Here is a 21,170-nt window from a genome sequence, read left to right as displayed (position 1 = left end):
TCAAAATAATAATAATAATAATAATAAAAGAATACTATAATAATAATAATTGTCCTACTACAAGGAAAACATGCACATATGATACTCTTTTTCTACTCTTGTTTGCTCTTTTTTGCACTCTATATTCTATTTTGTTTGCTGTGTTTTGCTGTTTTGATGTCGTATTATATTTTTGCTGCTGCATTGTCTGAAGGAAGCCAAACAAAAATAAGTTTTACTCTTATGTACCTGTACACAAGATGTAACAATAAAGCACAACCTTGAACCTTGAACCTTGAGATATATATGCACGCACACGCACACGCACACGCACACGCACACACACACACACACACACACACACACACACACACACACACACACACGACACACACACAAACAAACAAATAAATAAATAAATACCTTATTTAGATTTATTTTTTTAATCTTACCTTTATAAACTCAGTGGCCTTGTGGTTAGAGTGTCCTCCCTGAGACTGGGATGTTGGGGTTCAATCCCTGGCCGGGTCATACCAAAGACTAGCGTCATGTCCAGGGGGTGTACTTGTACATCAAGCTGCCTCACGCTACAGAAACAGGAGATAGGCTCCTGCCCTATGGGCTTCATGGCTCGGCAAGGCTACTTACTATACTACTTTTATAATGTGGGGAAAAATGTGTATTTTTGTTTAGTTTCTATATTGCTTTAGAGTAGATCTATCCTATACCCGTATACCCAAACTCTGTAAAAGAGCCAAATAGTCTGGAAACCCATTTGGTAAAAAAGAAAAAAGAAAAGGCTGATAACTTGAGAAGGCTCAGTCTTTTCTTCATCAGTTGGGGTAACTATGAACCAGTGTCTGCCCTATCAATAGTCAGAATGTATAATTCACCTATAGACTAGAAGCATACTGAAATATAGTCCTGGAAATTAGACAGGCACCGTGCAGTGTCCACAGTCCACCTTTCAAACTTTTTATAAAATGGCTTTTAACTAGAGGAATTGTCCCTTATATGTTTTTTTTGTTGTTATTATATGTTTATAATGGGCCCAGGCTCCAAACACCAATCCCAGGGTGCTCAAGGCATGTGCCCGGCTGTTGGCAGCAGAATTCCAGAATATCTCTTCAACCTCTACCCTGACACTGAAGAATTTGCCCCAAAACTCCTCCTTGCATTGTCCTAGTGTTCAAGAGGGGACACCCTTTGAGTGCTTTCAGTAGTGATTTGGCACACCGACACACAACCTACATACCGTGTCAATACTAGTATAGGGCTAAGCTCGTTTGGCTGAGATGTTGCGGCCGGGTCTTGTCCAGGCTTGCAGGGCACTGACTACATCTACCCCTGGCCTCGGTTTGTGGGAGCACGTCCTTGATTCACACTTCAGGCATGCGTCACAACCCTCACACGGCACAGCATCCTTCATGTCCCTCACGAGAACCTCCTCCACGTCTTGCCGACTACACCAGATGTAGTAGCCTAATTCGCCCCAAACGGGAGTCGAACCTGCATCACTCGGCAAACCAACGCACAAATCTATAGTAACCTCATCTGCCAGTGACTGAATTTTACATCAAAACCTTTACTTTTTGGTGTATATATATATAAATAAAAATCACACCCATGTGAAGTGAGGGGCGCTCTTATCATCGTTCATCATCATGCATCTTCTCATACTGGCCAATCAATGCCTGTTGCCACAAATGTATGTCATATTTGGCAGACATTTGACCTAATTTCTCCTTTCATTGTCGATGGCAAATATGAGGCGTGTGAGGACAAGATGGCCATTGCGTGGCACATCTATGCACGGAATGTCTATGTTCACAGGCTTCTGTGTGCGGCCTAGAGGGAATCTGAGCATGTGCGGCACTACAACTCTTACACTATATGCGTTCGGGAAACCCAGCCAATGGCATTTAATGTTTGTGTTGCAGACAATTTGTGGGGACAAAAGCTGTATAGGAGCTAGTCATATAGGATGGTATAGAAGTGTTATTTCCATGGAAACTAATTCCTATAATTTACACCTCACTGTGTTTAGAGCCTTACAGTACAAAAGGTAAAACAACTAACACACCTTTTGTTGGTATGTGCTGCCTAGCACACGCCTGAGTCTAGCTGCCTGACTCATAGGCTGTAGCAAAAACATTATGTGGCCCTTGCACCATCCAGAAGGACCTCTATGACTATTCAGATCATAGGCTTCACTTCTCCCCTCTATCTCATCTCTTCACCACCTACAGTCAAATTCTGTACTAACCATAATCCAACAACAAAAAAATCTTTTGTGGGGTCCCTGCCACAAAATCTCAAATGAGGGTCTGCAGTGCTGCCTATTGCAATTTGGGGTCCTTGACATGAAAATGTCTGAGGACCACTACTGCACTATACAAATCATAACATCACGGAACAAAAACATAATCACAAAATCAATCATAAAACATGATCACCACACATTCTTATGAGAGGAATAAACATGGCCATTGCAAGTTATAAATCATATATTTGAAAAATTGGCAACCTTATCAAATCTGACTACATACACCTGAAAACAAAAAGACAAATAATGAAAAAAATGCCTGGTTCCAATTTCTTAATGCATAATCTACAGAAAGGTCTGAGGACGCTTTCAAACCGAAGACACATGCAGATAACCAGGACGAGGTACCAGTGGAGAATCTGAAATAAAACAAAAAACACAACACCATCAGATCAAGGCAAACACAGCACAGCACACACTGTTCAATTGATTCAAGAAAAAGGTCACCCTGTCTCTAAAATACATTTCAGGTTTGGACACTATTTTAATTTGATCTGCACAGGAGAGGGAATACAGGATATACAGGACAAACAAGTGAAATTGCAAGTGATTAAACAAAAAACATGAATTGGAACAAAATAGATACAGATAAAGTACGTACTTTGTGAGTTTGCTCTCCTGATTTGCATAAAATTGATATCCTCACCTGAAAATGTATTTTCTGCTTACTAAAGAGCTGGCGAGACAGGGAGACTCCTGTTAATACTGAACAAAACTCTCTATACAAAACCCTGTGTATGATTATTGATTACTAATTAGAATATTATAGAGGAACAAAACAAAAAAATGTTTATTTATTTTTACACCACCTTCAAGCTTCCGCTCTAGAGTGAGGAACGTTTTAGCCGTGCAGTCCCTTTTCTCCAAGCAGTTCCTTGTTCTCCTCATGCCGGCTGTGCTTCTACTCTGCAGAGGAAGCTTCCCTCAGCCCTCCGGAACCACTAGAAGGCAAAGGCAAGGCGGGAAGGGGAACGTTTATTTGTACAGCATGTTTAAACAAGGCAAGGCAATTCAAAGTGTTTTACATATACATTAAGCATTGATACATTAAGACACAGGGCATTAGGATAGACAGTGTAAAAGAAACATTATAAAAGGGACATTTGAAGACATACAAAAATAAAAATAAGTTAAAATAAAATAATTAAGATTAGAGTGTAGAAGAGGAATAGAGAATATGAAACGCCTATCACCTAGAATATACAGATCAGACCTGTGTAAGATCATTATTTATGGTTGTTACTTTGGGAATTGATCAATCTCTTGCTCATCTGTTGAGGCTCTGACCCCGCTCTGAAGTCTAGCCTCAGGTTCCCAGACGAGCATCTCCCGCATAGCATTCAGCTTCTGCTTTTGTGTAGGATTCATTGTAGGCCCAGCTGTCTGGCACTCCTGCTTCCCTCCTGTAAACCTGACCCGAGAGCAGATACATAAGCAGGCATCCCACTTCAACGACAAGAGGACGGCATCTAAGAGAGCCCAGGACCTCAGCATTCTTCTGAAAATCCTTTTAAACGCAACCATCTGTTTGAACTCAAAGTGTACAAATTAATCTGCCCGCAATCTCTCCTCTCTCTTGGTGTCTGTCTTTGTTCTGTATTAGAGACCCTATTATATTAACGGGTACAAGTTGTACTCTGATAATGGGTATAGGCTACAATGGGTATTGCATAACCGTTCCCGAGTGGGTCAGTGACAAATGTCATACATTTGAATTATGTACCTTTGAATGTTCTATGATGCGTTCTCATCTGGCCTTTTAAGCACAGCACTGCATTTCATTGTAACAGGGTCCGCTATGAGCTGCACCTCAACTACGGTAAAGAGTGAAATGACCTGACAAACGGAGGGTTGCTGCGGGTCCTCATCTGACGCCCAGACGAGTGTCAGCTCCGATTTCTTTCCTACCTTGTGATGCTGGAACATCTCCAGGCCCGGCAGAGACTTGAGGTAGATGCGTTTCTGAACACCATAGCGGAGAACCATTATGTCAAAGGAATGGTCCAGTACTCCCATCACCATGGCCTCGGAGTCCAGAGGACCACACTCCTTGACTAACACACCGAAGAACAGCTCTGTGCTGAGGTCCTGGGCTCTCTTAGAGGCCGCCCTCTTGTCGTTGCAATGGGATGCCTGCTTATGTATCCGCTCTCTGGTCAGCTTTACAGGTGGGCCGCAACCCAGGGAGGCAGCCAGCAGCCTGTGTACAATGACGTCAGCGTATCGGCGGATGGGCGAGGTGAAGTGAGTGTAGAATGGAACGTTGAGGGCGTAGTGCTTAAAACGAGACTCCTCCTGCTGAACGCCGGTGCAGAAGTACTCTGCCATTTGCATTGGTCTGGAACACATGTTGGTGAGGACCTCCTTCCTGGCGCTGGAATACTCATCATCGCTGAAGATGGCAAGGAGGCTACTGTGTAGAGCTCCGGCGGAGGAGAAGTCGATGTCGAGGCCCATTTGGTCACAGAACTCCTGCAACTCTGCCACCATCTTGGCCTGGGGTGGAGGGTGGCATCTGAGCAGGGCCAGCTCTCGGAAGGAGCGGTAGATCTGGTGGGCTGTGGCTATATTGGCCAGTAACATGAACTCCTCCACCAGCTCGTTGCTCTCTCTGTACTGGTAAACATGGCAGCTCTGCGGCATCATGGTTTCTTCGTCCAGGGTGAACGAGAGCTTCAGCCGGTCCAGTCGGAGAGCTCCTTCTTGGAAGCGCTGAGCTCTGAGGTTCTTGGCTATGGAGTGCAAGTTGAGCACGGCATGTTGGATCTCCTCGATGGTGTGCTCAGGGGCCACGGGGGGCAGCTCCTCGGGGGAGAACAGCTTGTCTGGTGCCTCGATCATGCACTGTGCGTGGTCGTAGCTCAGCTTCACGCAGGAGCGGATCACGGAGCGGTCAAAACACTCGTTCAGTATCTTCCCCTGTGGTGTGATGGTCCAGATGACTGAGAATGTAAGTCTGTCGGTGAGCGGGTTCAGACTGCACAGCTCCTCACACAGCAGCCTGGGCAACATGGGGATCACCTTTTGGACCATGTATACACTGGTGGCTCTCTGGCTGGCCATCAAGTCCAGAGCATTGCCCTCTTTCACAAAGTAACTCACGTCAGCAATGTGGACTCCAACCTCAAAATTACCATCCGGGAGTGGTTTACAAGACAATGCATCATCCAGGTCTCTAGCTGTATCGGGGTCAATGGTGAATATACACTCATTCCTCAGGTCTCTCCTCTTGCTAAACTCCTCAGGTGGGATGGTCCAGGGTAGATTATTGGGGAGGCAGTCCTGCACGTCTTGCGAGAACTCTGAGAAATCCACATCGTACTCTGTCAGGATGCCTTCCGTCTCTGGTTCGATCTCTCCGGCCTGCCCCAACGTATTTGCAAGACGGCCTTCAGCTAACCAACTGTCAGCCGGCCAGTCGGTGATACGACAGATGAACAAGGTGTTGGAGTAGTCACTCGGGCGGGAGATGAAGTCGGCAGGGCAGTCGGCAAGGGGAACATTTATCCGTGGCACCCGGTGGTCCACAGGGCAGAACATGGTAAAGAACTTGTTATTGTTGTTGTGGTTGAATTTGAGGAAACCCGTAGCGGCTCTGGAGTGTTTCTGCTCGACGATGTACACCACATTAGCGGTCCTTTGGAGGATTTCTCTATTGAGTCGTGGGACAGAAGGGTCAAGGGTGTCGAATTCAACGTCATTATCCGATCTCACGACCTTCCACTTCTCCCGTGGAAGCACCTGCACCACTACTACGTCGCCGTTGAGTGCTCGGTTACGAGCTAAGATCCCATCCAGGAATATATCACGTGTGCCGTCCGGTGATGGAATGAAAGCCTCCTGGTACCTCCGGGGGTTGATTCTTAATGGTCCTTGAATTAGTTGTGCACTCTTTAGGCCCTGGTTGACTTCCTCAGAGGTCATGTAAGATTCAAAGATTTGCTTCCTTGGCCATTGCCCCCCTGTGCCATTATTAATATAGCCAGCGTGGAAATAAGGGGCGTGGGCTGCGTGCTGCTGCTGCTGCATGTTGTTGGCATTGACTGCAGATCTCATCATGCCGTCCCTTCTGTTCTCCTCGTGATGCTTTGGCACGTTCTTCTTCTTTGGCCTTTTCTTCTCTTGTTCCTGGCCATTGCAGCTGACCTTCTTGGGCCATGATGCGCTGCCTTGGTGACATGGGCCACCATCCCTCGTATAGTCTCTGTGGAGGTCTTTGCTCCTCCTCTGCTGCTGCCTCTGGTGCGGTTGGGAGTCTCTTGCTCTGGGAGCGCGGGATTCCCCCACATACTCCACGTCTCCATATTGGCGACCGGTGATGGCGGACCTCCTCTCTCCACGTCGCTGCTTGTTGCCATGAGACGCGCCCTGATGCTTCCTGTCACAGTCCTGCGAGACATTTCGGTCATAATTAATCTTCTCCATGTGTGAAGTCAGGGAGCCGTTCTCCCCTCCTTTGCTGCAGTTCCTGGAGGAGAAATCATTTGAACGCGAGAAGTCGATGAAACCCTGGTCGCCGCCCCTCCGTTGAGGTGCGTCGAGTCTGTCAGTCTCCAGTGCTGTGCTCGGTCTGTGCTCTTCCCCCTGTAGCGACAACCCTTGTGCATACTGCTCCACGTATGTCTTGAACTTGATGCCATGGTGCTTGCTCAAGAGCCTGGCATATTGGTCTTTCTGAGTGGTGGAATTATATTGGTCCTCCTTCTGAGCAGTGGTGGAGTTGTTACCCCACTTGTATTTCCTAGCCATGAATATATTTGTCGGCAGTGATGGCAAAACATCCACACCGTTATGGTGTGCACACTGAGCTGTTAATCTCTCTTGACTGGCTCTCTTTCTCTTCAGTTTGAAGTCTGTCCCTATTATCTATATATTCTATATGATTATATATAATACTACCCTGTATCTTTATCTCCTGTCTCATCATCTCACTGTGTCTCTACATATATAACTTATATAGGCCGAGCTTTTGATCTGACGTCCCATTTGTGATGTGTGGTCTGACATCACACACAACACAAACAAAACACTAAACTGTTGCCTTGCGTAATATGTGTAGGAGCCATAGTGCGACTTGTATGCCTTTAGTCTCAGGTTCTAGTATAATTGATGTAAGGTATGTCACTATAATGGCACCACACAGGGGGTGGGTGTGTTCACTTCATGGATCTGGGGCGCTGCCACACTGATATTGTGGAAATATCTAGGATATTGGGATGTGTTAATGTTTAATAAATATGCACTGTATAACTGGCCAATAGTTCTCAGTGCTAACTACGCCAGTGAGGGCCTTTCTCACTGGGCCTTTCACCCAGCAAGCCCTGACATTGCTAACAGGAAGGTGTGAAATGTGACACTCTCCATCTCGATCTTAAGGAAAGAGAACATGCAGATATGTGTATGAATGATTGTCTATACTAAAACTCCTCAAGTTATCAATTATCCATTGAATGTCTAAAGCAGTAATTTCATGGGTTGAACTAATCTATAGTCTTGGAGTAGTCAGACAAAGGACTGTGAGGGAGTTGAAATCTCTTTCCTCACGAACTGCCATAAATGAAGCAAGCCAGAGAGGCACAGCGGGGGTGCTCTGATAAGAGTGTGACCAGAGCCACCAACTGCAAACCGTTTCTACTAGCCAGCATGCTTCTCAAATGTCAGCCTAGCACATGTCAGTAGGTAATATACTTCCTGATCTCTCAACCAATAGTAAGGTTCCACAGGAAGGACTGATGCCATAGTGCTCAGAAGCCAATTGAATGTAAGCTGGTTTAAACCGGCCCACAAGGCGGTCCTGTAAGAAACAGAGGTCTTATATACCACTTCGGGAGTGTAGAGAGCAGATTCAAACCAACTAAGATGAGTCCACCAGCCTCGTACAACACTGTACGATGATCCAACACAGCGCACATTGACCAATGGTTTTTTAACTAAACGAACCACTACTAACTACCAACTAAATAAGATAGTTCATGTGTTTAAATGTAAATGTTTGTTGAACGACAATAAAAACTATAAAAGACACAGAGTTATATTATTTAGACCGTTTGAGTAAAGACATACTCGGTGTGCAGCTGAAGGCCCTTCCGGAGGGGTTAGTCATGACACGATATGCTATCAACTTAGCTAATAAATCGTAGCTATAAATCTGGACAGATATCATAACGTTTACCTGTCACTAGAGTAATCGAAGTTGGACAGGGAGCGTGGGAGAAGACAATTTCTGTTGACCGTCGTAAACGCACCTTCACCTTTACATCCACGTCATCCAAGGCTAAGGAGGATAAGTTCAAATCTTATTAGTAAAAATCAGTTTTTTTTAGGTTTTTTTTTTAGACTGCATGAAAAGAATTTAACTCCAGTCTGGATAGTCTGAACAACACAGCTCGAAGTTGTCATAATGTGGCAACATTTTCACCTTGTCAGAAACAAAACAAAAGCTAAATGGCCTGCCCATACAAAGGTTATAATAGTTTGGGAGTCTTCATTATTGCTTATTTTTAATTAGAATCCTTGGGTTTCTTGCAAAGGCGATAAAGTTATTATTATTATTATTTTTTTTGTCTAATTGAGTTACTTTGTTAGTTTTTAGAGCGGGTTTTTTCTAGTTTGTATTTAGTTTTTATTAGTTTTAGACTAGTGTTAGTTTTTTCAGACCTTTTCAATCCTGCTTATTTTTGGTCAGGTGCACGGTAAGTATTATGTAATGCAAGAAAAGTTACAGATTAAGTTTATAAATAAATGGACAAAAACGAAAACTAAGGGCATTTTGTCCATCATTTGCAGTTAGTTTTAGTTAGTTATGTAAACACTGTAAACACACAATACAGTTTCAGTTTAGTTTTTCTTTACCTTACTAGTTTTTATTTAGTTCTGGTTAACTATTTGTTTTAGTTTTTTCGTTCACTAATTAGTAATTACTAAATACTCATTCATTCATCATGAATCCATTATTTGTAAAGCATTACTCATATACATTACTAAGCATAGTCAACACATAGTCAAACGATTCAACTATAACTATTCACTATTTAGCATTAGTTAAGTATTAGTTAAGCATTAGCGAACACTTGTTTATAACACAATTATAAACCTTTTATTCATGATTAATAACCTAATCGTTAATGTGCTTTAATGATTGTATTGACATTTGTTATATCACTGCATCAATCTAATTTATAAATGCTTTATAAGGCATAGATAGTCCTAACTTTAGATGGTCTCACACAAAATACTTAACTAGTAACTATACTAACTGGCGGAGTTTCTCTAGAAGCTAATTTCTTTTTTACTAATCTTTCAAGGTCCACAGAATACGTTCTATGTAAACACCAAATATATCAAAAGAAAGAAGAGAGTGAGTGTCTACTTTCTTGGCCCTACAGAGTTTATACAGAATTTCAGCATACGTCATCTCATTCCGGCCAATCAGAATTTGCGTCCTAGCCTTCGTCCTCAATGTTTGTGTTACGCAATGTTTGTGTTTACACGAACACTCCAAATTGTCCATTCATTGTCAATGGGATTTAATGTTTGTGTAGGACAAAGTTTGAGCACATACACCAAAAGCTGGACATAGATGGGGATATTGCCCCCCAAAAAACAAGAGGCACCTGGCCCAGATGGAGGGATAAGACAGACAGACAGACAGACAGACAGACAGACAGACAGACAGACAGACAGACAGACAGACAGACAGACGCTGTAGGATGGGCTGAAATCTCAACAGTTGTAATTGACTATAGGCTACCCAAGGCTATTTACCTTATCAGTTCACCTTGGCAATAACATAATTTTGTCTGGTCTGGAGAGAGAGAGAGAGAGAGAGAGAGTGTGTGAGACTGTGTGTGGGTGTGTGTGTGTGTGTGTGTGTGTGTGTGTGTGTGTGTGTGTGTGTGCGCGTGCATGTGTGTACGTGTGTGTGCATGAGAGAGACGATTATTGTGATTCATCATGCCATTGTATTTCCATACAAGCTGCAGTTTGGTGACTTGTTCAACTACAGTTTTTCTAAGATTCTTATGAGGCAGCAAGGGAGAAGAAAAGAAAACCGTGCAGGAGACACTCTGAGGGAGATGCTGAGTGTAGAAAAACAACCTGAGTTTAATGGAAGGTTGGAGAAAGTAAGAGGTGGGATAGGAATAGATCAGTGGCTCTGGACCACTCGTATATTTCAGTTAAATAATGCCTGGGCTTGATATAATTTGTTGCACATAGTATCTTGCAATGAATGAAAGCAGGCCCTTAACAGTCATGATTTAACTTCAATCTTTTTATTAGCTATTAATTCAAATGTTTTCTTACATTTGATGGACTTTCTTCTTATAGTCAGGGTGGTGCTCCCTGGTTCACAATCAGTTGGAAACCCCTGCACTAAGTGATTAGTGTGTAAGGGGAATTCACTTCTTTCCTTTATAAATTGGATCTTTGGGGGAGTAGTTGATCCCCTGCACCATGGAAAAGACAAGCCCTTCACTAAATCCCACCCCAAAAAGCGATTGTCCAATGCCAATCCAAATAGTTTAGCAACGGTTGCTATGCAGGTCAAGCTTTCTTCGCTGGTAACGTGCCTATTGGACAAGGATGGGTTGGGGAGGGACTTAGTGAAGGGCTAATTGTGTGTGTTGCCTTCTACTAATCCTAGCAGACAAATACTTTTATGTTCCTGTTTTATTACACTTGTTACTTTTTCACAGACATTGTTGAAACATTGTTCTCTTCCTTTCCTCTACTTGTTTACTAGCAAATCGTCATTTTAACAACTCCTAAAAGGCACTATGGTGAGCCTAGCACGGCAAGCTCGGTACCCAATGGACAAACTCCATATAACCAAACCTGGAGAACATGACATTGTTTTTTTAACAAATATGTCACCCAAAAAAAGAGAGGTCAGACAACTGTGACACCACTAGGGTCCACATAGTTAACATCAGCTACGACAGTCACCGTGGCCAGATCCGGGCGATTACTTTCCCCCCCCGAAAGATCGTGAAGCGCCGCCGCCGTTGACGTCCCGGGCTTGCGTAGGTCACGGCGAGGTGCGGGCTGCAGAGGGAACGGGAAGCGATCCAGAGGGGCGTGCTCAATTTTGCACAGGCTGTCTTCGCTGTAGCCCGGATTGTTGTGACCGCCAGACCAGTGCTTTCCCGCGGTTGAGTTGCTGTCCGTTTGGACCGCCTTCTCCAACAACTGGGCCTTTTGGACCGTCCTCTCCTCCAGAGCCAAGTCGTCCCCCATGCTCGGCTCCACCTGACGCAGCGGTGGAAACAAGTATTACATTTATTTCTTTTACTGAAAGCACCGCTTCACCACTTTTCAACCTATCTTCATAGAATTGGTCCTATAACTAATGAAATAGCACAATTCTTTTCTACTCAGCCTGCTTCTCATAGGAGGGCTGTGGGCAGTTCAGAAACCCATCCACCAGTGACATCATTGATGGGGAATCCAAGCTAATAGAAACTGCAGGCTTTCAATTCCTGAAAAGTTGCAATGCGTAAAATCTGCGTAACGATGATGTCACTGGTGGACGAGTTTCTGAACTGCCCACAGCCCTCCATGAGACACAGACCAAGTAGAAAAGAATTGTGGTATTTCATCATGAGCATTATAGGACCAATTGTATGAAGATAGGTTGAAAAGTGGTGAAGTGGTCCTTTAAGTAAAAGTATTAATACTGCAGTGTAGAAGTAAAAAGTCCTGAATTTAACATTTAATTGAGTAAAGTAGTAAGTATACAAAAGTAGTGACATCAAAATGTACTTAAAGTACCCACACCCACAGTAGAAAGTAGTCATTGTGCCGAATGTCTCGTGTAAAGTTTTCAAATATTTTGAAAATAGCAGATCACTCACTCAAGCTCACAATGCGTTGTGAATGCGACGCATTGTGAGCTTGCAGATCGGCTATTTTCAACTGTATACAGGGCTGAAGTGGTTACTGCATGTTTGATAATAATAAACAAAATCTACAAAGTAACTAAAGTGTCAAATAATTGTAGTGGAGTAAAAGTACAATTTTAGCCTCTGAGATGAAGAAATTGGAAATACTCAAGTGATATACAAATACCTCAAAATTGTACTGAAGTACAGTACTAAAGTAAATGTACTTCACCACTGACCTTGCGGAAGGTGTGGCGGGCATAGAGGCCGATGCAGAACATCTCCACAATGACACAGTAGTGATAGATTACTGGCGGAGGAGGACAGAGGACATCACTTATTTTACAATGGATTCAATTATAACAAGTAAGACGCGCGAACGCGGGAAGCGAACGCAGCTCGTAAATTGCAATAACAACAATTAGAATAAATTACGTACTTTTTTAAGGTTTTTTTTTAAGTTCTCTTTCTTTTTTTAAGTGTTTTTTTCTAAGTTCTTTTTTTAGTATGTGTGCGTGCGTGTTTTATTTTAAAGTTTTTTCTTTTTACGTTTTTTTTTTAAGTTAAGTTTTTTTTAAGTTGATAGATTGATAGAAGTTGATAGAAGTTTTTTAAGTGATAGATTACTGGTGGAGGAGGACAGAGGACATCACTCATTTTACAATGGATTCAATTATAATGAAAACATGCACAAGTGCACAAAGACCTGCACACCGTCTGCACTTGCAATACGGCATCAGGTGCCCGAAGAAGGTCTTTGACCGAAACGTTGCCTAAATAAAGTGTTCGTATTGCAAGTGCAGGTCTTTATGCACTTGGTGCACGTTTTCTGAATACATTGAGCCCTGCCTAGTGCCTACGCACCCGTCTCAGAGCATCAGGTGTGCATAAGACTTTGCATAAGACTTTGCATAAGACTTTGTTGCCAAATAATGTGAAAATAAAGCACACCTGCGTTTAGCTCTGGTCCATAGCCTTCTACTGCTTCTACGATTCTGCCCTGCAGTATAAGGCTATGGGACTTTCGAAATCGAAATCAGACCAGCCTCTCCTCTTTAGCGTATTTTAAAAGAACGTTTTTGCTACTCACCAAAGTAGTCATTAGAAAGCCTACTTTCCTTAGTGGACGCACTCTGAGCCCCCCAAAAATATTCTCTATGAGGCAGTTCTCTGGGCAATATCGGTAGAGGGCGCATTGGAGTAACTAAAAGTATTTTTTTTCCGGTGGAAACAAAATCCCTTTTTGGCCAAAAAGTACCGTTTATACGTGTGGTGGGGGGCTCAGAGTGCGTCCACTAAGGAAAGTAGGCTTTCTATTGACACAACCCGTCTTTGTATTGGTGAGTATGTCAAACGTTCGTGAGATTTCCACTAAAGAGGAGAGGCTGGTCTGATTTCGATTTGAGATTTAAAACCGAAAGTCCCATAGCCTTATACTGCAGGGCAGAATCGTAGAAGCAGTAGAAGGCTATGGACCAGAGCTAGCCTGCGTTGCTTTCGGAACTCGCCCTGCGGGCTCGTTCCTCAGCATCGTAGGCGTGCATTAATGACGTTAAACCACCCCCTCTCGTGTAATATTGCTTAACAGTATATTTACGCTGGGACCGGGCGATGACAGAGAAAGGTGGGGCGCAGGGTATGACCTCCAGAGAGCCCATGGTCTCCAGGATGCCACTCTGCAGGCCACACAGCACCAGCACGGCCACGATGCAAACAAACTTTGCCCTCAGTCCGTAGCCGTGCAGCGCCCTCCTGGTGGCCTTGTAGAAGAGCAGGTAGCCGTAGAACGACAGCATGGTCGACACGCCGATGATCCCGTTCACGTACAGGTTGGGATTTACCGAATCCACCTGCAGAAATGAACGCGGTAAGAATGCCATCGATGACTATAGAGCGTCGCAGTCCCGCCTCCTACCATGGACCAGGAAATGATTCTCCGTTCATTTTCCTCATAGACATTTCAGAAAGTATTTATTTAAAGACGTTTACGCCGCGGACAAAGCCAACTCGAGTCGTGACAAATCATGACAACAAACACAATTTTTTGGGCCGAACAAATAATTAGAAAGAAGAAAAAAACGGCAGGTTACAACACTTTTTTTGTTGTTTTTCTTCTTTGTAATTATTTGTTTGGTCCAAAATATTGTTTGTGTTGTCATGAGTTGTCACGACTCGAGTTGGCTTTGTCCGCGGCGTAACCGTCTTTAAATAAATTCTTTAAGAAATGTCTATGGGAAAAATGCATTGGGATTCATTTCCTGGTCCATGGTAGGGGGCGGGACTGCGACGCTCTATAGGGGGAGCTGATGGGAAATCTGGGACACATGACAAGTTAACACGTCACGACGGACCCTCAATATAATAACTACTTCCAGGTGGTTTACCAATCAGCTTCAATTCTATAGTGATCTAATTCCAATCGCATCTGCTCACTTAGCGTACTTGTTTCATCACTTCCAATTTCACTAGTTATTGTTTATCCTGTATCCAATCAGGAGTTCTCTCTCCTGATTGGATGACATTTTGTATCCAGAACTGAAGATGTAGCCTGGGTTCCAGCCTGATTCGCTGCGTTCCGTTCCGTGGATTTGTTTTGTAGCGAGTGACAAAACAAAACACAGGCTAGTGAAAATGTACTTACTGTATTGTTTAGTAAGGAGTAGAACAGACGGGAGATCCCAGTTACTAATCAATAATAATAATGTGGACCTACTCCTAATTCAGCTATCAGCCCAACCCAGACGATCGCAGCCATTAATTTGACCTGAGATCAGATTCTAAAAATGTCTTCTACATCCTGACAGTTTTCTGAAAAAGCTGTTACTATGTTAGTCCGGCAGCTTAAGGCCATATTTTAGCAAAATGTGGACACGGCGGACAAAAGCGCCAAATTTCCACATGCTCTCCATAACCATACGTTTCATTTTGGAAGGGGGGCCACGTCATCAAGATGTCAGAAGGCGGCCATCTTGGCGTTCAAAGATGGCCGCCATGTAATATCTATAAGTGCCGCTATCTCGGCTTCTAAGCCACTTAGAAGGTCAATCTTGGTGTCAAAGTACACATTATCTGGGTCAAGGAATGCAATAAGGTCATTGAGAATATCACTAGATGTTTATTTGTGCCAATATCAAATAAATACGGTCATTCTAGCAACATATTTACATAATCTTCAACTTCAAATTATCTGTCACAATTACAACTGCAAAGAGCTGTGCAATTCCAGTGTGCCTTCTGACATGAGCATTTTGCACCACAACCCTTTTTACAACCGCACTTTACCAGTTCATTGCAGGCTTTTGACGCCATAGGTAGAGTGCTCCACACAGGAAGCCAGACCTGGTTGTCGACATCCATCCGGCAGTGCTGTGGACTTGTCTTTGCCCAGAGCATGGCAGATGATGTTTATATGAACATTGGTGTAGTTTTTGCCAGTGCCAAAAGCGACCCAGATGTCTGCAGCTGGATACTTGGTGAACAGGGCATGGAACTTACCGATGAGGATAACAACAACATCCGTATCCACAGTGCGTATCAAGCAGGTAGAACAGCCATGTACCAGGGCATCAAGCCGGTGAATCACTATCCTGGTGTCTGCCTCTTCATGGTTACATGGCAGCATGTAGTGGCTAATGTCTGTGCCAACCACTGTGATGCCAGATGTAATGAAGACCAAAAACTACACCAATGTTCATATAAACACCATCTGCCATGCTCTGGGCAAAGACAAGTCCACAGCACTTCCGGTCTTCCACTGTTACACAGGCTGTGACACAACATCAGCATTTGGTGGGAAAGGGAAGAAGTCAGCATGGGCGGCTTGGAATTCCTACCCTGAGGTCACCCAGGCCTTCACCTACATGACAGAAAATCCATACACTAATGTGACCATAGATGCCCAACACTTTCAGCTTCTTGAGCGCTTTACAGTCATCATGTATGACAAAACAAGTGATTTGGAATCTGTCAATGAAGCACGGCGAGAATGGTTCTGCCAGAAGAACAAAACGATGGAACACATTCCACCAACGCAAGATTCACTGCTGCAGCACGTGAAGCGAGGTGTATACCAGTCTGGGATCTGGGCCACGTCTGAACTGGCCCAGCAGCCAACACCCAGTCCAGAAGGATGGGGATGGACATTGGATGTCGACAACCAGGTCTGGCTTCCTGTGTGGCGCACTCTACCTATGGCGTCAAAAGCCTGCAATGAACTGGTAAATGCGGTTGTAAAAAGGGTTGTGGTGCAAAATGCTCATGTCAGAAGGCACACTGGAATTGCACAGCTCTTTGCAGTTGTAATTGTGACAGATAATTTGAAGTTGAAGATTATGTAAATATGTTGCTAGAATGACCGTATTTATTTGATATTGGCACAAATAAACATCTAGTGATATTCTCAATGACCTTATTGCATTCCTTGACCCAGATAATGTATATTTTGACACCAAGATTGACCTTCTAAGTGGCTTAGAAGCCGAGATAGCGGCACTTATAGATATTACATGGCGGCCATCTTTGAACGCCAAGATGGCCGCCTTCTGACATCTTGATGACGTGGCCCCCCTTCCAAAATGAAACGTATGGTTATGGAGAGCATGTAGAAACATTTTGGCGCTTTTGTCCGCTGCGTCCACATAATTACGCTAAGCTACCGCACTATGTCAGTCGTTCTTCGATTTAAAAAAAATAGCAGACCTACAAGCTCGTAGCGCGCCACTCGGTGGCGCGCTACGAGCTTGTAGATCTGCTATTTTTCAACAGCTAAAGCATAACATAATGCTAACACCAAAAGGGGTTAAGAGTTAAGAGGCTTGCTCAGGGACACACATCAACATCGCTGGCCTGGCTATTAGAATCGTACATGGGTCAACATAAAAATACGCTATATAAGCAGGGGTCTTCAACCTGGTACCCTTAGAGTAGGGGTCTTCAACAGGGGGCCTGGTACCCTTTAGAGGCAGTGTTGTTTTTGGCAGCACATTTTTATTTTAGTTTTAGTCATAGTCTCTTCAATAGTTTTCATTTAGTTTCATTTTAGTCACCTGGAATGTTTTAGTGTTAGTCTAGTTTTAGTCGAGTAAATCTAGTTGATTTAGTCGACTAAAATGTATTTTGGTGGGCCTTGATGCCATCGTAAATGACTGTTTTTACACTTGCTGAAAATAGCCTATCTACAAGCTCACAACGCGTCGCAAGCTCTCAAGTGTGTATATCGTTTATCTTTGGCAAAGAGATTTGGTGTTGAGGGGGAAAAGAGCAGACCAAGTACGAGCAAAAGGACAAGTTTACTAAATAAGTTTGAGTGGTTAAATGTCTGAAAATACACATTAACATGAATCCAACACAGACTGATGATAGTGCTATGAATCTTTCTATGAAATAGATGAAAAAGTTTAATCTGCAACACAATTTCATACAATATGTAAAAATCCATGCTTCATCTCTCTCTCTTAGCTCAGGGGTCCTTGGCCTGAACACGTTGAAGACCCCTGTTTTAGTAAAAGGGATACACTTGTGGAATGCCCTACCAACTAAAAAAAAAGAAGAGAGAGAGATCTCAAAATATTTAATGAAAAGGTTGAAACTAGTTAACCCCGACAAGAAAGTATGCCTAACCCTAACCGTAGCCTCACAGAAACTACACCAAAACGTAACCTCAAAGGTTTTAAACCATAACCATCCGATGCCCTCCACCTTTCCATATTTGACTCAAGTATTGTCTGTAATGAAACATCTGGCTAAGGCAAATGCATTTGGTTTTGTCACAAAATATTATGACTCGTTTTGTAATGTCTCCATTAATGAGGTACTGTATGCACATACATCTCCATAGTCGTACTGCTCGTCTGTCCAGAGGACCAGAGTGATGAAAAACAGGATGCTTCGAACCACAGAGAGCTGGAGAACAGCAGCCATCATCCACCCCCGACTGCTCCTGAGGAGGATGGAACAGAATAATATTGTTAATAGTTTGATTGGTTTGACTTTGGCGGCCCCAAGTGGCAATGAGAGGTAACTGTTATGCCACGGATCACACCAGACCACTGAAGCTCAGTCATTCTGGTAAATGTAAATCCTTGAATACTTCCCAGTACAACAGAAAGAGGTGGTCTACTCTGTACCTGTTGATGGCTATCATGGGGAGACAGCAACAGCAGCAGCAAGGGAAAGGGTTTGGACTAACTTGTTCCCCTGACAAGATGTCCAGCATGCGTGCCTTCCCGCCAAAGAAGTCCGTGATGAGCCCCATAAACTTCAACAGCGAGATGGAATGGTATCTGCACAGAAATGTACATACTTCCATGTTCTTGTCCCGTGATGTCACCATGACCAATGAACAGATGCTGCCTTTCACATGAAGCAGTGGTTCCCAAACTTCTCCTTGTCAAGGACCCCCAAAATGACACTAATTAGCCTGCGGACCCCCCCCCCCCATTTGAAAATATATAATATATACCAGGGACCCCCGTAAGAGAAGATTTTTGCAGGCTCTAGCAGTGATTTTCAACCATTTTCATTTCAGGGACCACCAGTCCACCAGATATGTAACAAGATATGGACCCCCTCATTTAATGGCATTTTTATCTCTGGGACCAAATGGACCCTAATGAGTCCATTTGGTTCCATTTGTACACTCTCAGAGTTAAATTAACATTGATTTTACAAGATGAATTGTACACATTTGTACACTCAGAGTTACAGACCCATAAGGGTCCATTTAGTTCCAAACTATCATTTAGCTGGGGCCCCCCTGGAACTCCCTCAAGGACCCCTGGGGGTCCCCGGACCCTACTTTGGGAACCACTGACATAAAGTATGTGTGTGGTGTGAGAAGATTTGACGATCTCCAACGTGAACTCACAATGAAGCGATGAAATTACACACGGACGATGAGCGGGGAATATACAGTGCTATGAGGGAGGTCAATGCAAAGACCTAAGATAAGAGAAATACAATAAATCCAAGTTATTTAAAGTAATTAATGCAAAAAATAATAATCATGTTACAAATGTAGCCTTAGATTGAAAATGTCATTAATTTTGATTAGTGCAGTGGTTTTCAACCAGTGGTCCAGGGAGTCGGGGACCACCAGTGGTCCTTGAGGAGGTTCCAGGTGGTCCCCAGATAAACAATGGAGTTGGTAACCAAATGGACCCTTATACAGTGTAGACTTTAACTCTTGAGAGCATGAAATGAAACCAAATGGACCCGTAGGGTCCATTTGGTTTCATTTGACGTTCTCAGGAGTTACATTATTGTTTAATATCTGCATTATTTAATTTACAAGAAGTCTACTATACACAATTAGATAATGTATTTTTATCAACATTTGCCAACAGCATTGAATTGTGGACAAAATCTTAGCCAACAATAACAAAATATTCTCTGCGAGGCTAAATCATTTAATGGTGGTCCGTGGATCAAATGCCAAATAAATAATGGGCCTTGATATGAAAAAGGTTGAAAACCACTGGTGTAGTGTCTGCACTGCTGCACGCTGTATGAGGGGAGGGGGGGGGGGGGGGGGGGGGGGGGGGTCACATTACCGGGTACATCCCGAGTATCCACAAGTACAGCCTCTTCCGTCTGGACGAGGTGACGTGGCGTAGGAGGAACCCCACCTCCTCCAAGAACACAGCCAGCAGAATGACCGCCAGGCCAGCGGGGATTAGGAAGAGCCACAGCTCATCCTTGATGGCTGACACGCACGCACACACACACACACACACACACACACACACACACACACACACACACACACACACACACACACACACACACACACACACACACACACACACACACACACACACACACACACACACACACACACACACACACACACACACACACACACGAGAACAAATCCTGTTGCCATTATTGTGTAGCTTCACCGGGTGCATGTTGTAGTTGTACTAATAGTCCGACAGGCATTATTCCGACACCCTAAACAGTAGTTTTAACCTGCCACGCATGTCGAGAGCCACGGGTGAGTTTTAACCGGCTGCGGGTTAGTTGCAACCGGCCACACGTCAAAGAGCCACAGGTTAGTTTTAACCTGCCACACATGTCGAGAGCCACGGGTTGGTTTTAACCAGCCACAGGTTGGTTTTAACCGGCCGCGGGTTAGTTGTAATCGGCCACGCATGCCGAGAGCCACGGGTGAGTTTTAACCTGCCACAGGTTGGTTTTAACCGGCCGCGGGTTAGTTATAACCGGCCACACATGTCGGGAGCGACAGGGTTGTGGGACTAATGCCTGTCGGACTTTTAGTATGTCTAACCATCGTATGCACCCCAGCTTCACCTCCTAGGGAGTGGTAGGCAACAGGTTTGGCATATTAGTTTGTAAATAATTTACATCTATGACTGTATCCAGATTCTTTTTTTTTTTAGTTCCTTCCTTAAGGTCCTTAAGGTTCTTAAGGTCCTTAAGGTCCTTACCCATCCAATGATTCAAAGGATTACACAAGTCTTTCTATATGAACGTGTAACATTTGGTTACACTCACGCAGTTCTATCAGTATGCAGTTATACCAGAATGCAGACACAAATCGCAATGTATTAACTTTCATAGCACACTGTGACTGTATCCACATTTCCAAGCAGTACACGGTAAAATCCTGAGTGAACTTTGCGGTGTTGAACTTTACTGTACTGCATAGTGTAGTCAGAATTACCACTGAAGATCTCTGAGGAGAGTGGGAGCTCGCGCCCCATCCAGCTGCAGTTGACTCTGCCCATCTTCTCAGCTCACTCTCACAGCGATCGATCGGTACGGTGATCGCAGCAAGGCCGCACAGCAACCACCGTGGTGTTCAGAAGAGGAAGCAAAGATATCAGGAAAACATCTCTCGGCAACGAAAGGACGGCAGCTTCATTCAAGGGCTAATCGAATGATGTGAACAACAGAAGCTTTTAAATTCATGTTATCAAAGAGGGACCATATTTGTTTTTAAAGAAGCGTCTTGTCTCCGTCAG

At 43.8% G+C, this 21,170-nt stretch overlaps 2 protein-coding genes across 2 annotated transcripts; both read right to left on the bottom strand.

The window, feature by feature from the left end:
• Positions 1-4,039: 4,039 nt before the first annotated feature.
• LOC306932020 (DIS3-like exonuclease 2) lies at positions 4,040-7,054 on the bottom strand (the record flags this gene model as incomplete). Its single annotated transcript, XM_079513725.1, has 1 exon — positions 4,040-7,054. One exon carries the CDS (start codon positions 7,052-7,054, stop codon positions 4,040-4,042), a length of 3,015 nt encoding a protein of 1,004 aa, XP_079369851.1.
• Positions 7,055-11,194: 4,140 nt separating this feature from the next.
• Positions 11,195-21,003, bottom strand: LOC306932009 (organic solute transporter subunit alpha; the record flags this gene model as incomplete). The annotated part of the gene is made up of 8 exons (XM_079513714.1): positions 20,870-21,003; positions 19,737-19,888; positions 19,052-19,125; positions 18,312-18,467; positions 18,013-18,124; positions 13,784-14,036; positions 12,426-12,496; positions 11,195-11,554 (listed from the first exon to the last, which is right to left on the bottom strand). Exons 1-8 carry the CDS (start codon positions 20,931-20,933, stop codon positions 11,195-11,197), a joined length of 1,242 nt encoding a protein of 413 aa, XP_079369840.1. The 5' UTR covers positions 20,934-21,003.
• Positions 21,004-21,170: the final 167 nt, after the last annotated feature.

Source organism: Electrona antarctica (genome assembly GCF_951216825.1).
Source record: "Electrona antarctica genome assembly, chromosome: 2".
In the NCBI taxonomy this organism is placed as follows: domain Eukaryota; kingdom Metazoa; phylum Chordata; class Actinopteri; order Myctophiformes; family Myctophidae; genus Electrona; species Electrona antarctica.
The sequence above is the reverse complement of the archived record's forward strand: the minus strand, read 5'-3'. Positions and strand labels throughout refer to the sequence as shown.